The 17,536-nt window shown below is 33.2% G+C and overlaps 2 protein-coding genes across 2 annotated transcripts; one reads left to right on the forward strand and one right to left on the reverse strand.

The window, feature by feature from the left end:
- Positions 1–3,579: 3,579 nt before the first annotated feature.
- Positions 3,580–6,180, forward strand: LOC142543512 (ribulose-1,5 bisphosphate carboxylase/oxygenase large subunit N-methyltransferase, chloroplastic-like). The gene is made up of 6 exons (XM_075650822.1): positions 3,580–4,156; positions 4,253–4,281; positions 4,489–4,700; positions 4,827–4,952; positions 5,239–5,643; positions 5,724–6,180. Exons 1-6 carry the CDS (start codon positions 3,657–3,659, stop codon positions 5,937–5,939), a joined length of 1,488 nt encoding a protein of 495 aa, XP_075506937.1. The 5' UTR covers positions 3,580–3,656; the 3' UTR covers positions 5,940–6,180.
- Positions 6,181–6,496: 316 nt separating this feature from the next.
- Positions 6,497–14,186, reverse strand: LOC142543511 (rhamnogalacturonan I rhamnosyltransferase 1-like). Its single transcript, XM_075650821.1, has 8 exons — positions 13,353–14,186; positions 12,442–12,509; positions 12,277–12,365; positions 12,035–12,197; positions 10,628–10,917; positions 7,614–7,818; positions 7,094–7,251; positions 6,497–6,995 (listed from the first exon to the last, which is right to left on the reverse strand). The coding sequence occupies exons 1-8, from the start codon at positions 13,606–13,608 to the stop codon at positions 6,722–6,724; spliced, it is 1,503 nt and encodes a 500-aa protein (XP_075506936.1). The 5' UTR covers positions 13,609–14,186; the 3' UTR covers positions 6,497–6,721.
- Positions 14,187–17,536: the final 3,350 nt, after the last annotated feature.

The following is a 17,536-nucleotide window of genomic DNA, read 5'->3' on the forward strand; positions in this document are numbered from 1 at the left end:
GAGACCTGTTGAAACTTGGGATGATATGACAAGGGTCATGAGAAAGAGGTTTGTGACCAACCACTACTATAGAGAGATGTTTAAGAAGTGACAAAACCTGAAACTTGGTACAGGGAGTGTCGAGGACTACTACAACGAGTTAGATGTAGTCATGATTAAGACAAATGTGGAAGATGATAGTGAGGCGTCGATGCCACGTTTTCTTTATTTAAGAACACGTCGGTGTGTAGATAAGTTATGCAACACAAATATTGTGTTTACCTAATCTATTATATTTCTAGAAATATTTTGTATTTTAAAAACAAATTGAATAGAGAAAAAACAAATTGAATAGAGAAATAAAAATATATACACATGAGATAATATGTGGGATGAAATTTAAATAAGTAATGAAGTCGGGGCGGTAATAATAACATAGAAGTGCTGAAATGGATTGTGATATATTGTATGAAAAATGAATATATTTATATATAATCCACCTTTATAAATATTTTAATTGTACGTACTATTTCATTTTATTTTGTTTTTTAGAAAGAAAAAAAAAAAGAAAGAAAGGAAGGAAAGAAAGTTGTTTCGTGAACCTTTGAATTATAGGAAATAAGGGCTTGCCATGTGTGTGCAATACACGAATTCTTTGAGGTTGGATTTGAAATTATGGATTTTGAATTTCTAATTTAATTTGTTTGGATACACTAAATTTGAGTGAACTTTAAATTCACTCTATATCAAATTAAATATTTTCAATAATAATTGTAATTAATTTTAAATAATTAATCATCTATGTCATTTGAGATTTATGCACATAATATCATTTTTTAAACAAATCAAATTCATCAACTCAAATACAAATTGAGATTGAATTTAGATTAATGTGTTTGGGTTGGAGAATATTTAAAACCATAGTATTTGAAATGGCTAATTACATTTTTGGTTATGTAACTTACCCTTTTTCCCTAATTGGTCTTATTAAAAATGAATTTACATTTTTTAGTCTCCTAACTTGCATTTTTTTCATTTTTGATTATGTTATTGGTTCATTTGCAGTTCAGTCCATTAACTTGCATGATTTTTTTTCATTTTGGTCTTCTTAAAGGTAAATTAGCATTTTTTATGCTTTAATTTTCATTTTTTTTTCTATTTTTTGTCTCGTATTTCCTTCCGGATAATATTTTAAAAAAAATCACGACATATATGTAAGCTTCTTTGCAAAAAAAATTCAGGCTCCACGACATACTCTAATAAAAAAGAAAAGGACCAAAAAGAAAAAAAAATGAAAGTTAGATACCTAAAAAAACAAATTTATCGTTAACATGACAAAAAATGAAAAAACATACAAGTTAAATGACTAAAAATTCAACCACGCCGTTAACAGGACCGAGAAACAAAAAAACATGCAAGTTACAAGATTAAAATACAAATATATTTTTAACATGATCAAAAATAAAAAAAATGGCCAATTAGAATAACAAAAGTTTAATTTTTCCGTTGAAATTAATGGATTTAAATAATTAATTAGGTCGGGAACTGGAAAGTAGATTTCAAATCGGGGCAAAAACATGTACTTGGTGAGTAAAAAGGATTTCAAATTATTTATTTTAATTATAAATCATAAATAAACTAAATAAATACAAGAGCTTTGATATGTATCCGAAATCAAATAACCTCGGGGAGTGCTTCTACATTATGGCCCATAGCATCCTTTCGCTTTAAAAATAAAATAAGGAAATTGGTTATATGAGTGGATCGCGAATTTAAGAGAGAATTGACACTGCTTTCTTATATACATTTATATTTATTATTATTATTATAAGATAAGATTAATATATAAGAAATGTCAAACTTTAGCCGAATACGGACATATCAATTTCTTACCCATATTTTTTAATTTTAAAACCGATCTCCGGTGTTTTAGGAGGTCACTGAAGATTATAGGTTCAAGCTCTGCTCGAGCTTTTATTATTAGCTTGAGTCCGATTTGTTTGAAAATTACAAAACTCGAGATAATTTCAACTCGGTTCGTTAATAGCTTCTAATATCAATTATCATGTTTACTAGAATTTGGCTCGTTAAACAAGTTCATTTTCTGACACTTTGTGCATTTTTAGCCAAAATGTCAAATAATATATGAAAATTTGAATGGTGAATTTCTCATTTTATAGAATTCACATGACATATCTTTCACTGAAACTACAATATATGACAACATATGAACAATTGATGTTGTTAAATTCACAACATAATAAATCAGCTCAACAAACTAGTCGAGCTCGAATTCGGGTCGTATAAACGAGCTCGAGCTCGGTAAGTTTAACGAACGATCTCGAACGAGCTTTTGCCAAGCCGTTCTCCGAGCAGCTCGTGAGCGGATTTTTTCGTTTACATCCCTACTGGGATTAATTCTAGGAATAGTTGATTTAATCCATATTTAAAAGGAAAGTAATACTTTGGTTTAAAAATTAATATTTTTTTCACGAATCGGTTCTGATTAAAGATCTGTCTCACAAAAATTAGTATGTGAGATCATCTCATATAAGTTTTTTTAATAATCTTGTGTTGAATTTATGGAATAAATATTATATTAGACGTTTAAAATTTTACAAACGTGTATATATGATATGTTCTACATTTGATATTAATAATCTACAAGTGTATATAAGAAAATTGCATTTTTTTATTTATAAATTTGATTTTTTATGATTTTGGTTATTTATAATGTTCAATTTTATATTAGTTTTAGTCTTTTAACTTTGTTTTTATTGTAATTTAATCATTTTTCCTATATAGCGCTAATGTGTCACAAACAGAGTTGATGTGGTGGTGTTGTGAATTACTTAGGTATTTTTTTATTAAAAAAGACTAAAAATGATTGAAAAAGACTAAAATTATCAAGAATCGAAAAATATGTGATTAAAATTGGAATTTCACAAAGATGATAAAACTATCAAGGAGAAATTTGGAATATAAAAAACCAAGATTCTAAAAAGCGTGAAGCGCCCGGAAGCACAGATGTCGAACTCCAAGCTTTTCAAGCTTAAGCGAGTTTAACACATGCTTAAGCGTGAAAAAATATTTTTTATTTTAAATGTATTTGTAATTATTTCAAACCAATAAATAGATAAAATAATATATAAATATGATAAATTTAAGTCTGATGCATTCATTCTCATATTTATAAAAGCATAAAAATCTCAAAATTGCAATCTTTATTTGTTTTTGCAACAAGATCACATTAAAAAATGTTAAATATTTGTCAAATCATACTTAATCATAATTAAAATTTAAAATAAACGTCTAAATTATCAATCTAATTTATTATTTTAAAATAAAAAGACATACATTCAAAATAAAAAAAAATTAAAAATAAATAGATGTGATTAATTGTACTTAAACACACTTAATTAAACGTTTTAATTACATTTAATTCGGACAAACTACGATTTAACAGCTTTTTCTTTTTTTCCTCTGAACCGTGTCGTTTTTGTCGAGCTTCATGCTTAAACACACTTAAATAGAGGTCAAGCATGTTTTCTAGAACACGGTAAAAAACTAAAGATATTATGAAATATCAGAAATCGCCCGACTTATCCACACAACCGGAAGCTATAATATACATCGTGTCATCAACCACCAACCTCACCTCTGCATCTGCCGATACTATGAATACTCTCCTTTTTCTCTCCCCGCCAGCATCCTCTTCCATAGTCAAAACTTCAAGAGAAACCCACCTCACTTTCTTGAAACCGAAGCCCATTTTTCAAAAATTGAACCGGAAAAGACCAGTCTTTGTAAACTCGGTTCTCTCCACGGAAACCGACACAAAAATCCCACCAGCAGTGGACATTTTCTGGCAATGGTTGAAAGATGAAGGGGTTGTTTCAGCAAAGACTCCGGTTAAGCCAGGCGTTGTGCCTGAAGGGCTGGGACTTGTCGCAACAAGGGATATTTCCAGAAACGAGGTTGTTTTAGAGATTCCCAAGAGGTTTTGGATTAATGAAGATGCTGTGGCGACTTCTGCGATTGGGAGTGTGTGCTCTGGATTGAAACCTTGGATTGCTGTGGCTTTGTTCTTGCTGAGGGAGAAGTATATAGGGGAGGATTCAAAGTGGAAATTTTATATTGATGTTCTTCCAGAGTACACTAATTCTACAATATATTGGTGGGTGTAGCTCAAATTTGTTTGTTGATTGTTGTTAAGGGAGAAATTTTTGAAATTGTCTTGATGAGTATTCTATTGTGTTTTACTCCAGTGCAGGTCAGAAGAGGAGCTTCTCGAAATTCAAGGTTAGCATCTTGTTATACTTGAGCTGGGTGTTTGAGAAATGTAAAAATATTTAAGCTTTACTAATTTAGTCTGGGATTAAAGAATATATCTTGCTTTATTCGACAATTCTTGCAATAAAATTAAGATGGCATCCAGAATGATACATATTAGTTTCTTACATTTGTATATCACTTAAGTTTTGGACATCCAACATTGTCATTCTGCAGGAACTCAGCTGTTGAATACTACTTTAGGTGTCAAAGAGTATGTTCAGAATGAATTCCATAAATTGACAAAAGAAGTCATTCTTACAAACAAGCAGCTTTTTCCATTTCCCATGACATTGGATGATTTCTTTTGGGCATTTGGAATGCTCAGATCGAGGGCATTTTCACGTCTTCGTAATCAAAATCTTGTAGTTATCCCCTTTGCGGACCTGGTAAACTCTGTGGTCTTAATGCTCTCCTACACTTTTTATTTTAAGTATCCTCGTGCTATGCTACATTACAATTCATGAATTCATTTTTAAATTTTGATTTTTTTTAATGTGATCTAATTGTTTCAGATTAACCACAATGCTAGAGTTACTACAGAAGATCATGCCTCGGAGGTTAGAGGACCTGCAGGCCTTTTCTCCTGGGATTACCTGTTTGCGTTGAGGAGTCCGTTAGCACTCAAGGCTGGTGAGCAGGTTAGCTTCATTACTAAGTCTTGAGTCCCTTCTATATTAGAGTTCAATAATTGCCCAAGCTATCGTGCATCACTTGTAGGTTTTTGATCAGCGGATGCTCGGTCTTTAATTGGTATTGAATCCAAGGCACGTGTTCGATTCCAGTAATTTCATGTTGGTAAAACTGTTGAGAATTTGCTATGATGACACTTGATATTTAAAATATTTTAACTGAATTGTTATCGTCAGCTAGAGCTTAAACAGCTGGAGGCGCTCACTCCATTCTATCCTGATTTTTACATGACAGGTTTTCATCCAATATGATCTGAATAAGAGTAATGCTGATATGGCTCTGGACTATGGGTTTTGTGACTCAATCTCAAGCCGTGATGCATTCACATTGACGTTGGGAATATCAGAGACTGATGATTTTTATGCTGACAAGTTGGATATAGCTGAGATAAATGATTTAGGGGAAACTGCTTATTTTGACATTAAGTACGGCCAACCTCTTCCAACGGCTATGCTTCCATATCTTCGGCTCGTAGCACTTGGTGGAACGGATGCTTTTCTTCTGGAGTCGATTTTCAGAAACTCCATTTGGGGGTTCCTTGAATTGCCTGTTAGCCGTGCAAATGAAGAGCTAATATGCCAAACTGTTTGCCGAGCATGTGAATCTGCATTATCTGGATATCATACGACCGTTGAAGAGGTAACCATTTTATCTGTTTATCCTCTTTGTTTCATCCATTCGACTTCCAGAACACAAATAAATTTTCAAGCAAATGACAGGATGAAAAGCTGAAGGAGGGAGGGATTCTTAGTCCAAGGCTTCAAACTGCAGTTGGTGTAAGATTAGGAGAGAAAAGGGTATTACAACAAATATATGATGTCTTCAAGGAAAGGGAGTTGGAATTAGATGTACTGGAATATTACCAAGAAAGGAGACTTAAAGATCTTGGTCTGGTCGGGGAGCAAGGTGATATAATCTTCTGGGAACCGAAGTAAGGGGATAACATCGATTCTCATATGAATCTAGTGATTTCTTCAAAGGGCAAAACTTATGTTTACATGTGCAAAAATTGCGAAAAGAATTATCAGGAACTGCAGAACATATCTAGCATTTCACAGCACACTTCGATAATTTATTGGAGAAAAGGGGACTGTAAACAGTTTATTGAGGTTCACTTCTTGTAAAATAGTTACGGATGAGGGAATTTTTAGATATTTTTGCATTGTGTGGTACTCTACCTGCCGAGTGTTAACAGGGGTCAATTGTACATCATGAATGTTAAAAGGCAATGCACGTCTCAATATACTAAACCCGAATAATTGAATAAAAAGCACACTTGATGTTTATTCCATAACAGTCTTTCGATAAATGGGTTAGTTCTGCTCGTGTCTTTCTCATGATAGAAAGTACAAGTAAACTAGTGTGTATAATATAGCTGTGTTATCAAGGGAGAAACACTGCTTCAACAAATAGGAGAAAAGAAAAACAAAAAACACTACGGATGCTAAATCCTTGAGGCAGTAGCACCTTTTCTCTCATTTTTACCTTCTTCCATTGTTATCCGAACTCGAATGAAGCCCACATCTTCACTTTCCTCGGCAAGACCTTTCAATTAAACATCTTGCAATTTCCTAAAATGCACGACAAGTGCTGTCCATATCCATACCTAGCTTGGCTTATAAAAGAGGATATCATTTCTTTCATCTCACCACTAAAGGGGCACGTATGCAGGTCGAGTTACTGAATATCTAACAAATTTCAGACATATTTCACCGGATTATACTGTGGTTGTATTGCCGGTACTCGATGAGTAGTATCCACAATTCATAACTTCACATAGGCATTCTTGAGGATTTGCATAGAAATAATCTTCTTCTTTAGGCTTGTCTGAAATAACCCTTCTACGAATTGGCTGACCCGTTCTTTTTTCATGAGCCTGCCGAACAGCAAAGGAAAATTCGTCCCACGATAAAGTTCCATTTTGACGTAAATCCAACAATTCGACAAGTTTGGCACGATTCAGTTGGAAGGTCTTTTTGAACCCATGATACCTGCCAAAGATGGGATGAGAAATATATTTGGAGATGGTTTAAAAGATTAATCTCATCGAGAGTATTATATCCATTATCTCAAAGTTCAAACTGGTTACCTACGATGACCTTCCACGATTCTTGCCATATTTCCATCATAAGTGGGAACAAAAATATCGCTGGCAACAGAAACCATGAAGTCGAGAGCTGCCATTTGAGACGAATGATTCTGGAATTGCCGCAAATCTTCAGGATCAAGCAACATTTCCTTTTTCAACTGTATTATAGAGATGGTAAAATTTCGTCAAACAAAGAACTTAACGACAGATAATGAGCACAAACGGCAAACCATGTTCTACTTTTCGTTAAGGTTGTGTTTGGATTTAAGAATATGTATTTCACATTAATTGTCTTGCTTTAATGGACAAAATTCAATTGGATTTTAAATCCACTTCACATTAAGTTGTGCAAATTCAATAGTAATTGTGGTGGATTTGATGTATTTGAAATCCTTCCCGAAATCAAATCTGTCGCTTTAAATCAAGTGCAACCTAAATGACTCCCCCTAACTATCTCATGTGAGCACTAATTTCGATAGGCACATGGAGAAAAAAAGATGTGGAAAATGACATGACTCACGATCCTCGGAAAGGCAGCTCTTAGCGTTGCGAGTCTCCTTTCACTACCGTAGATTTCACCAGATGCAATATAGATCTGAATCTTTTTATCGAAATCCAATGCTTGCAAAACCAAAGCTGTCTCTTCAGGGGTGAGAGGACATAAGCCATGAGATCTTTTCTCTTCTGATACTATTTCTTTCTCCCTCCACCAAGGAAAGGCGTACCTGAATCAAGAATGATGTGAAGAAATCAAAGGAGGCGGCTAAAACAAAGGAGAGGAAGGGAGGTTTGGAGAACCCAAATTGCAAACTTTTAGCAGGAGACAAAGGTATGGGACAAGTTACAAAATTACAATGCTAAAAGCCCTAAAAATAAGAGAAGTACTTTAAGAAATTCCATTATCATAGTTTATGCATCAAGATTTGTATCATCATCATCACCATACCAAAACGAGCATCATATATATCTAAGTTCTTTATTCCCACTTGAGTGGCCTAAATTGAACAGTAAAAAAAAGCAAATTTTGATGTTTTCTTTAAACTTAAAAACCTTAAGAATGGAGTTGAGGCAGTCCAGACTTGTATAAATAATAGAACTAGGTATCGAGAGAGAGTCGGGCCTGACCTCTGAAGCAAAAACAACTAGATAAAACCAAAAGCCAATCCAAGTAAAATAAAAAAAAAACGTTGGGAAAGAGAGAGGAAAGGAGATCAAAGTTGCAGCTGCCACAACTAGATACGGCTGATCTTGGACTAAATTAAACTTATTAATAAGCATATATAACCACTCCAACGATACCGAATCCTAAGGGGGTTGTTTAATTTCCTAGGATGGTAAAATCACCCATCTACCGACCATGAACGTGATTAAATTGACAATATGATGGAAATGAATGCTATATTTATTTCTGGAGAACTTTAAGCAGGGTGGTCTGGAAACAAAAGCAGATGAAAGAATTTATACGTTTCATAATCAACAACATGTAAAATATTAGAAAAAGCTCACTGTTGGATGAAAAAATAGCAATCTTGAAGTATTAAAGTATGGAGTACCCTGTATTTTGATAGTATTAACAAAGTCCAAGACTGTAAATCATAAGCTCACGTGACTTTTTCTCTTTTCAAAATCCTGCCAAACTTACCCAATTGTTAATCTTTCTCTATCAGGTAGTAGAAAAAACCCCGTCAAAACTCAGTTTGTGAAAAAAGTCAAGCCAGGCCCATAAACAGTTCTGCATTATATTACGGTTTGGGGTATTATAAAGCTCGTCTACATGAGGCCTTGATTACAGGAACCTCATGGGATTTAAATTCAAATAGGAAAACACGTATTCAAAAATGCATTAGCTACATAAGACAGTATAATGGTAATTGATAAGTGCAAGATTTGCACTTAATTTACATTAAAATCCATTTTGAATTATGCTTGTTTCGAACAGAATTATGCGTTTTTGGTTTGTTTTTGTTGTCATTCCAGGAGTGGAGAAAATAGTGGAAACGAAGCCAAGTAGATGCAAGAAAACAGAGCCGTGCACCATAAAGAATAGCTGAGAGCAGGTATTGGACAGAAGTGCGCGCGCGGTCGCGCCACTTCACGCGCAGCCGCGCGCACAGGTACATAGGCGAGAGACCAGAAGCCTGCGCGCGACCGCGCGACATCTCGCGCGCACGGAAGCAGCAGAAAACACGAGAGGCACGCGCGAGAGCGCGAGATCGCGCGCACGAGCGCGCGCGCAGAAAAGAACCAGCGACCAGAATGATGCGCGCCACCGCGCGCGCCGTGCGACCAGATTATTATAAAAGCGCGATGGCTAGGTCAGAAACGGGGGCTTCCTGGGGAAAGAAACACGGGAGAGCCGTCATTGGAGAAAAGCACGAGAAATCGGAGCGCATACACGAGACGAAGATTCAGAGTGCGAAGAACTGTCACAAATACAAAGAACAACGGATCCGGGGACGGAGACGACACTTCGGATTTGTTATCTTTTCCTTCGCTTTCTATATTCTACTGTGTAGCGATGTCTAGAACTACGAATATGTATTGTTTTCGCTTGGATTTCGTGATGAACTAAATTTCCATTCTAGAGAATGATGTAGCTTTGTGGATACGATAATTTGACATGATTATTTTATATGATTGAATTCCATTTTATATTTAATTGTGTTTCTCTGTGTTTATTTCTCTGCAATTTACTGGCCATAAATTGTTTGTTGTTTGATTAATTCTATAACTCGGGAGAGGGACTAGAATTATAGATCATTAGAGACACATCGTTGAATGTTTATAGCGTTCGGAAGGCGTATAACTTTAGCGAGGCTTAGGTAAGAACATTGTTTGCATTTATCAATTAAACTTAGATTTTATTAGGAATAATTAAATCGAAGTTTGATTGATACAATTTATTCGTCACTTGGGAAAGGGGGAATAAAATAATTAAGTGTTATTGGTCATTAAATAATTGGAATTCGTGAATATAAAGTTAACTGGGAATAATTATCGTGGAAACTTGATGAAATCATTTCTCTAGATCTCTTCTCTCATTGTTATTTCTCAATTCGGTGATTAGATTAATTATTTGTTTTCAATTAATTCGTTTAAGTCAACCGAATCTCCTTTGATTTTTCTAAATAAAGTTGAGACTATTTTAATTACAAGCATTGATATAATTTTAGTTTACACTCCTCGTGGGATCGACACTCGTACTTAAAAATTCATTTTACTATAACTTGACGTCGTGCGCTTGCGAGCAATTAAGAAAACACGCAACAGTAATATTGCACAAGTGGAGAAAGATCAATTCCAAGTATTGTGACCATTATCAGGATAGTATTATATTCGACTTTTAGAGAAATTTCCGATAGATATATGTATTAGTTTCTTTATCAAAGCAAGAAACTCAGGTACATTAATGCGTTTTAAAAAGTGAATTTTTCTATCACCATGAAACAGATGTTATAGAAACAAATCTTTTGTTCTCATAAGCATATCCATGAATAATTACTGGTTAATGGTTAAATTCATAGAAGCAGTTACCTCAGTCGTTTGAGATTCTCTGCTTCTTCATTGGTGCAGCCATGAGTGCAACCCGAGAAAGCCAACATGTCCATCTCATATCTCAAATGCAATGCTAAATAAGGTCCCTTCTGTTGAATAATACGGATCAACTTGTTTCCCAGGGCCTCAATCTCAGGCGTAAACTTTAATGCATGAAAATTGACACGGCATCGAAGCCTCTGGAGCTCCAGAGGGATCCCATTGTTTGCCAACCGTGAGTCTGTTCGGTTGAATTGAATCACCTTATGCTTTTCAAAGAGAGGCAGAAGCTGTATGGTGTATATAAAATGAATAATTCCAACAAATTACTGATTTGTGAAAAGATTACTAAGAAACACATGACGAAACAGAAATTACATCTCTTCAACTAACATTGATATAACATGTGCTGGTCAAGTTTTAAACAGAGCTTAAATTTTCTAAGCAATCATGTGCCCCATTTCGTAAGTCTTAGAAGGAACATGTGATAGAGTTTGTAAAGACAAACAAATGGAATATGGACTGTACGGCAGGCGACAACCACAGAGATATTATAATAAAGGTATTTGGGGAATTCAGTTGTAATTCACATAGCTCTAAGATGCTATATACATGTGCGTTGTGTTCACGCTTCGTAATCGTATTAAAGCTTTCATAAGTAAAAGAAATTTTCCTGCCAGCAGTGTTTTTTCTCTTTTCATTTCCTTTTCAGTGTGTGTTCATTTATTTGCTTTTCCTTTCAATTATTTTTTGTTGTTGTTCCTAACTCGACATTTCTTCTCTCTGCTAATATGTGATATTTAACAACCCAAATACAGCCCTTCCCTCTTACCTTCACATATGCTTAATTTCTGGTACATGGCACAATCACATCAGACTTAAAGGAAAATCGAACACTGAAACTGAACTAAATCCAAAAAACACTTTCTATGGTTGCATAAACAAAAATTTTGAGATTGGAAATAAAGTTGATATGCTGTTAAAGAAGCTCATGGGTCATTAATTGCTCTCATAAAGAGCTTCCATATTGAAGTTTATAATAAACAAACTGAAAAGTGAAATCAGTGTTCCTATTTTCAAATTTTGAATATTCAAATCAAAATAATTTTCAGCTGATCACTTGCTTCAGAATTGCATTTGCTTGCAACTGATCCTATTTAACAAGAAACATCTCCAAAAAAGAAAATCACTTTGTTTCCCTTTGCTATAGCACGCATAGATGAGATAAAAACCAAAATTAATGTCAAACTAACCATTGCAGAGATGTCAAAAGACATATTTATAACATATCTCTCTGATATTTTATACCTAACAATGAAAACAACAAATACATTCCAGTTTCGCATGGTTTATTAAAAGATCGGACTGAAACTAAAAACATTTTGTGATAATACAAGTTATATTGACCTGTTGCAGGTAGTATTGCTCACTTGACCAGCTAACTGGAGGCATCACAAGTGGTTGATATCCATATCTCAGGCCAAATCTCTTTGGTAACCTCTTGATAATTCGAACTTCATCTCTTAATGAATCAATAAAATGTCTCACATCAAAAATATCCTCAAAATTGCTGCACAATAAACCATTTAGTTTCTAAATGTGTGAATGAAATAGATATGAAAACAAATACTCCATTTCATGATGTCTACCTGGGATCAGCCCAGAATGATGTCTTATCAAGCTCAGGAACAACCAATGTTAGATTTAAAAGCCGGGCAACAATTACCATATCACAAATCTGATCATTCAGGCAGCTAATTAGCCAAAGGAAACATAATAAGTTAAATATGGAGAAAGACGAGTATAAAACTCACTGCGGATCGCATTTGATTCAAGCCACCATTGCAAGAGACTTTTAAAAAACCATTGCTTTTGTAGTTTCCTTCAAGAAATTATATTAAGTTAAACAGCTTGCATCTAACCAAATTTATCTTGATGACATGTTACTATGCCACATAGAAGTTCAAACCACATTTAAAATTTTAAATCCTTCTAAATGCTGATAGGGAGACCTGAAACAAGAATATGTGAAGTGGTTTTCAACGTATGAAGTCATAAGGCTACTTGAAAACATGAAAACAGTATACAAATAAACTTCATCAGAGAAAAATGAATACACCCACTTTTTGCTGTGAAATTATGGCGAAGTTAAGACTTTTTTGGTATAGGAGAAAAAGTTCATAAGAGTACATTAATTTTTTTTTATTTTGTTTCACTAGTCCCCTTCCTAGGTAAAACACAAGATCCAAAAAGAACTAGAGAAACTATTAATTTGGTGATAGTCCATCAGTTCCTAATTTTATAAAATACCAAACTAAAACAATTCCTGGTTCGCGGTAGGATCGTAATGAAGAGAAGGCAACATTGATGCTACATTCTAAATATCTAACAATTATCATAGAAGTATGGCGACCACATCAATTAAAACAGTAAACAATCTCTCTTCACAATTCTACTAAAGACTAAACAACTAAAATCATGAGATAGCGTTAAAGCGAAAATAGACAGATGAAGAATTCAGATTCTACAAAAACAGGCCACCAACAATATAGTTCCTTTTCTTCTACATGCAATAATCTCTCAACGCAATTCTACATTGCAGTTCTTGCATACATAGCAAAGCAACCACAAATCAGATTCATTAAAAAGAATCAAGTAACAAGCAAACAATGCACCAACTCAGAAACCGCAATCCACCCGATTAGACCTAAAAGAGACTACTCACTGGCAGGAACTAGAGGCGGAGGGGAAGAAGGTAATGATCCCTCAACGCGAATCAACATTTTCGTGAAACCCGGAATTCCGCCCAACAAGTGGGGGTGCCACAGCTCCCCAACCGTAACAAGTTGAACCAAACACGTCCATATCAAAATGCTAGAACACACCCTAATAAACCAAACTTGCAATCTCGTCCTCGGCGTAACATGCCCCTGTAGCGGCGGCAATTTTTCAACAAATCTCTCCGATCTAACCCCCTCCATTTAACCCTCATTTCCGACGCCAAAAATTCATCACGGATTCAAGTCACTAGTATAACACATTCTTTTCACAAACAGTGGTGAACATGTGTACCTCCCTGTGTTGTGAAATTTGGAATGTGGGCTGGCCAAAGATTCAAACTTTGTGGCACATCACATCAAGCGAGTTTCGAACAAAACCCAATTGCCCAAGAAAATTGGAGAAAAAAGATATTTTTATTTTTAAAACGAAAATTTATAGCATAGAAATACGTGGGGAATTTCGCGACCAGATTGAGCAGGTGGGATTCATATGAAAAAGGGATAAATGAACTGATAAATCTAAGTAGATAACGGTGAATTTCACGAGGGTGAAAGAAGTGACATTAATGAGGAGTGATTTTCAAGAAATGAAAAAAAAAAAAAACCGATCAAACTTTTTTCTTTTCTCTCTTTTTCATCAAATGATCTATAGTTGGGGTGCGGAGAATGATAGCTAATTCGTTGTTGTGAGGCAAATGATGACACAGCTCCCTCTTTCTCCCTCTCCCCTTCAACTCTCTTACACTGTGTGTGAGAGACAAAAGGACAGAGATCAGAATGATGGGGGAGAGAGGCGTTAAATTTCAAATTATTTGCTTATTTTTCACTTAGCAATTAATTATTTTTGCAAATCAAGAAAATGTGTTAAGCAATCATCTATGATCTATCTATCTATATTTATTATTTGGCTATTATTATAGTAAGATTAGATAGAAGCAATGTTGGAAAACATTTTACATGTGTATTATATTATTATATTATATTATACAAATATATATATATATATATATATATATATATAACAATTTCAGTTATATAAAGAATATTTTCCAATTAAAGTCATTTTTTCATATATATATATAACAATTTCAGTTATATAAAGAATATTTTCCAATTAAAGTCATTTTTTCATAATTGAATTTGATATTTAAAATTTTTTTCATTTTTTTTAGATATAAATCGAAGATCCAATTAAAGTTCTAACCATGGCATATCCAAAATCCATAAATGTTATTTTTCTAAGGACAAAATACGTATTCAAAACCCTTGTTCGTTTAATGTTACTAGTAGCAAAGCATGTATGTTGTATGTGAGTAATGAATTTGAGTGTATTATGAATACTAGTCATAAATTTGTAAATCAATGTAGACGCATAATTTTTTCACAAATTATTCAATAACAAATATTATTTCGCAGTTTACTTATCATTTCAAGAAATCATGGTTTAATTTTTTTAATTGTTTCCTTATTTGATTTTTGAATTATTCAATATCTTTTTTATCTTTTATTTTATTTTTACTTTTTTCATGCTTCTTTGTTCGATTAAATTCAGTAATCTCGTCATCATATGTGACTTGCATATTTCTTTTTCATATCAGATTTGAAGTTGATTAATCTATTTGATGTTTGTCGTGTTTTTCTTATGGCCTTCTTATTTTGTTTATTTGAGTCTTCACACTTCGGGTCTTACTCTATTTTATTTCCTCTTGTTTTCTGAAGTATCACTTGGTTTCTCCATATCTTTCACCACCATTGAAAACACATCGTTGTTCTTAGTAACTAATTTGTATAATTTGAAATAAAACTTGTGGTGTTTCTTGTTTATTTATATTAGGTTTTCTTTAGTTTAGACATATATTTTCTCTATAAATGAACTAAATTCATACTTAAATAAATTTGCAGGTCTCTCCTTTAGACACATACATAAAATTTACAATAATAAAAAAAATTTGGTTTAATATTACGCTCGCACAACTCTTATTTATTTCACTATTTATATATTCCACAAAAAATATGTTATTTTCATAGTATTATTCTTTCACAAGACAAGTGACAATTACTACGACCTCAAAACTGGTCTTTTTTATCTTATATTTTAGGTTACGCATCACTTTAAAACTAATAATGGTAGTTTAAATTTTTCCTTCAAATGTATTGGATAATTATGTCCCAAAATAATAAAAATTTCGATGAATAAAAAATAAATCATCATAAACGAAACAAATATATCAAATACTTAAAATCAGATTATATAAGTCAATCTTATCGTGTGTAAATACAAATAATAAATGGTGATAAAGTTGAACACATATTTATATAACAAATCTAAAATATAAATTAATTTGTTTACTTGTATAATGTCTATTTTTAATAAATAATATTCACTTCGACGCCATAGTCCAATTAGTCATGAGTAGAACTTTGATTTATAATCATGTTTCAAAATGAAATAAGAGGAAAAAAGAGGATGAATGAAGAGAATTAAGAACTAATAAAATGAGTGTAAAACTTTTGATTGAATCATTTTATCACACGCTTGGTTTGCAATATTTAGGATATTTGAAAAATACATAAAATGGTTCAACAAAGCATCTCAAAAGCAATGCCGAGTAAATAATTGCAATAAATAAATAGGCACGATTTTTTGTGTGGATGTTAGTAGAATAACAACTCATAAGTCACCCTTTCTTTCCCTAGGAAAACATCCATTTGAAGACTTTGATTTATACAACTCTTTATATAAACTCATTTACACTTAAGACTTATCTCTTGTCTAATTTAAACTCATAGCACATTCGATTATATGTCGCAACATCACAATCCGAATAATGTTCAACGTCTCTCATGCGAAGATTATAAAGACAATCTTTAATGTCTTTGTGTGAAAACTCATTCACTTAAAATTTTAAGCTCAACTCTCATGTATATGTGTGAATAATTGTGTGTGATGATTTAATCTATTACAGCATGTGTATCTCTCAAATGTATCCTCACACTTGGGTTTGCTCTCATTCTAGCTCATTTCTTCATTTAGGTTGTCCATGCTTTGAATCCCTTTCAAAAGATTGTATTTAATCTTCAACCGGACCTGCTTAACTGGACATTCAGTTTTACTCAACTGAACCAATCTGACGAGGTCTGCTGAAATCAGCTTTCTCGTTTCATTCTGCGCGGAATCAGCATCTTGCACTCCGATTCAGATTTGACTTGTGAAAATGATTTGTATATCATCTTCTTATCTTCGTAACGCATGTTGAATCGTTGTATTTGGATTGTCGAGCTGATCAGGCTTATCAAAATACTACAACTGCTCATGCTCAACTAATTGTTATTTTCGTACAATCAGTTTGATCTTGTAATCATCAATTTTTCTAAGTACATATTTTTGTTTACAATATTATTTTATTGTTTGAAAATAGAAAAATATATTTAAATTTATTTAAATATTAGATTATAATATATAAATATCATACATTTTTTTGAAAATGATAGAATCATAATTAATATAATATCAATGATAAATTATGTAACCAAATTTAAAATATTTATAAAAATATATTTTTTTCTTCATCTATATTTTAATATATTTTAATAAAATTACATGTCAATAAATAAATTATATACACAACTAAAAATATATTTTAACACACAATAATTTTATTTATATTTAAATTAAATATAAGTATAATAGCCTATATTCGATCACTGAGGTTACCCATCTCATAATTGTCACAAGTCAAGCATGCTTAACTATTGAATTTTCAAGTTGTGGTGTGAGATCAGTTTATTCATATTTTCCTTCACCTAGAAGCATGTCAGGAGTCACTCTTTGTCCGTGCAACCTCTCGGCCACGGGGATCACTCCCCTCCTTCCTCGGCCCCAAGCATCACGTGCCCATTAGCTTGCGCTTGATTCCTCCCCGAACCAAATTGTAGTATGAGAGATCATCTCTGATACCATTTTCTACAATGACTCGTATTTGTCCCCGTTGTACCGAAACAAGTTTTTACAACGTGATTATGTCTTCGTTCATGCACTACCTGAGAAACATACAAGGGGTCACCTATATCAGAATTGTCTCAAGTCAATCATGTTTGAATTTAAAGTTTTTAAGTGACTAGTTTCTGA

Source organism: Primulina tabacum, chromosome 4 (assembly GCF_025594145.1).
Source record: "Primulina tabacum isolate GXHZ01 chromosome 4, ASM2559414v2, whole genome shotgun sequence".
Lineage (NCBI taxonomy): Eukaryota > Viridiplantae > Streptophyta > Magnoliopsida > Lamiales > Gesneriaceae > Primulina > Primulina tabacum.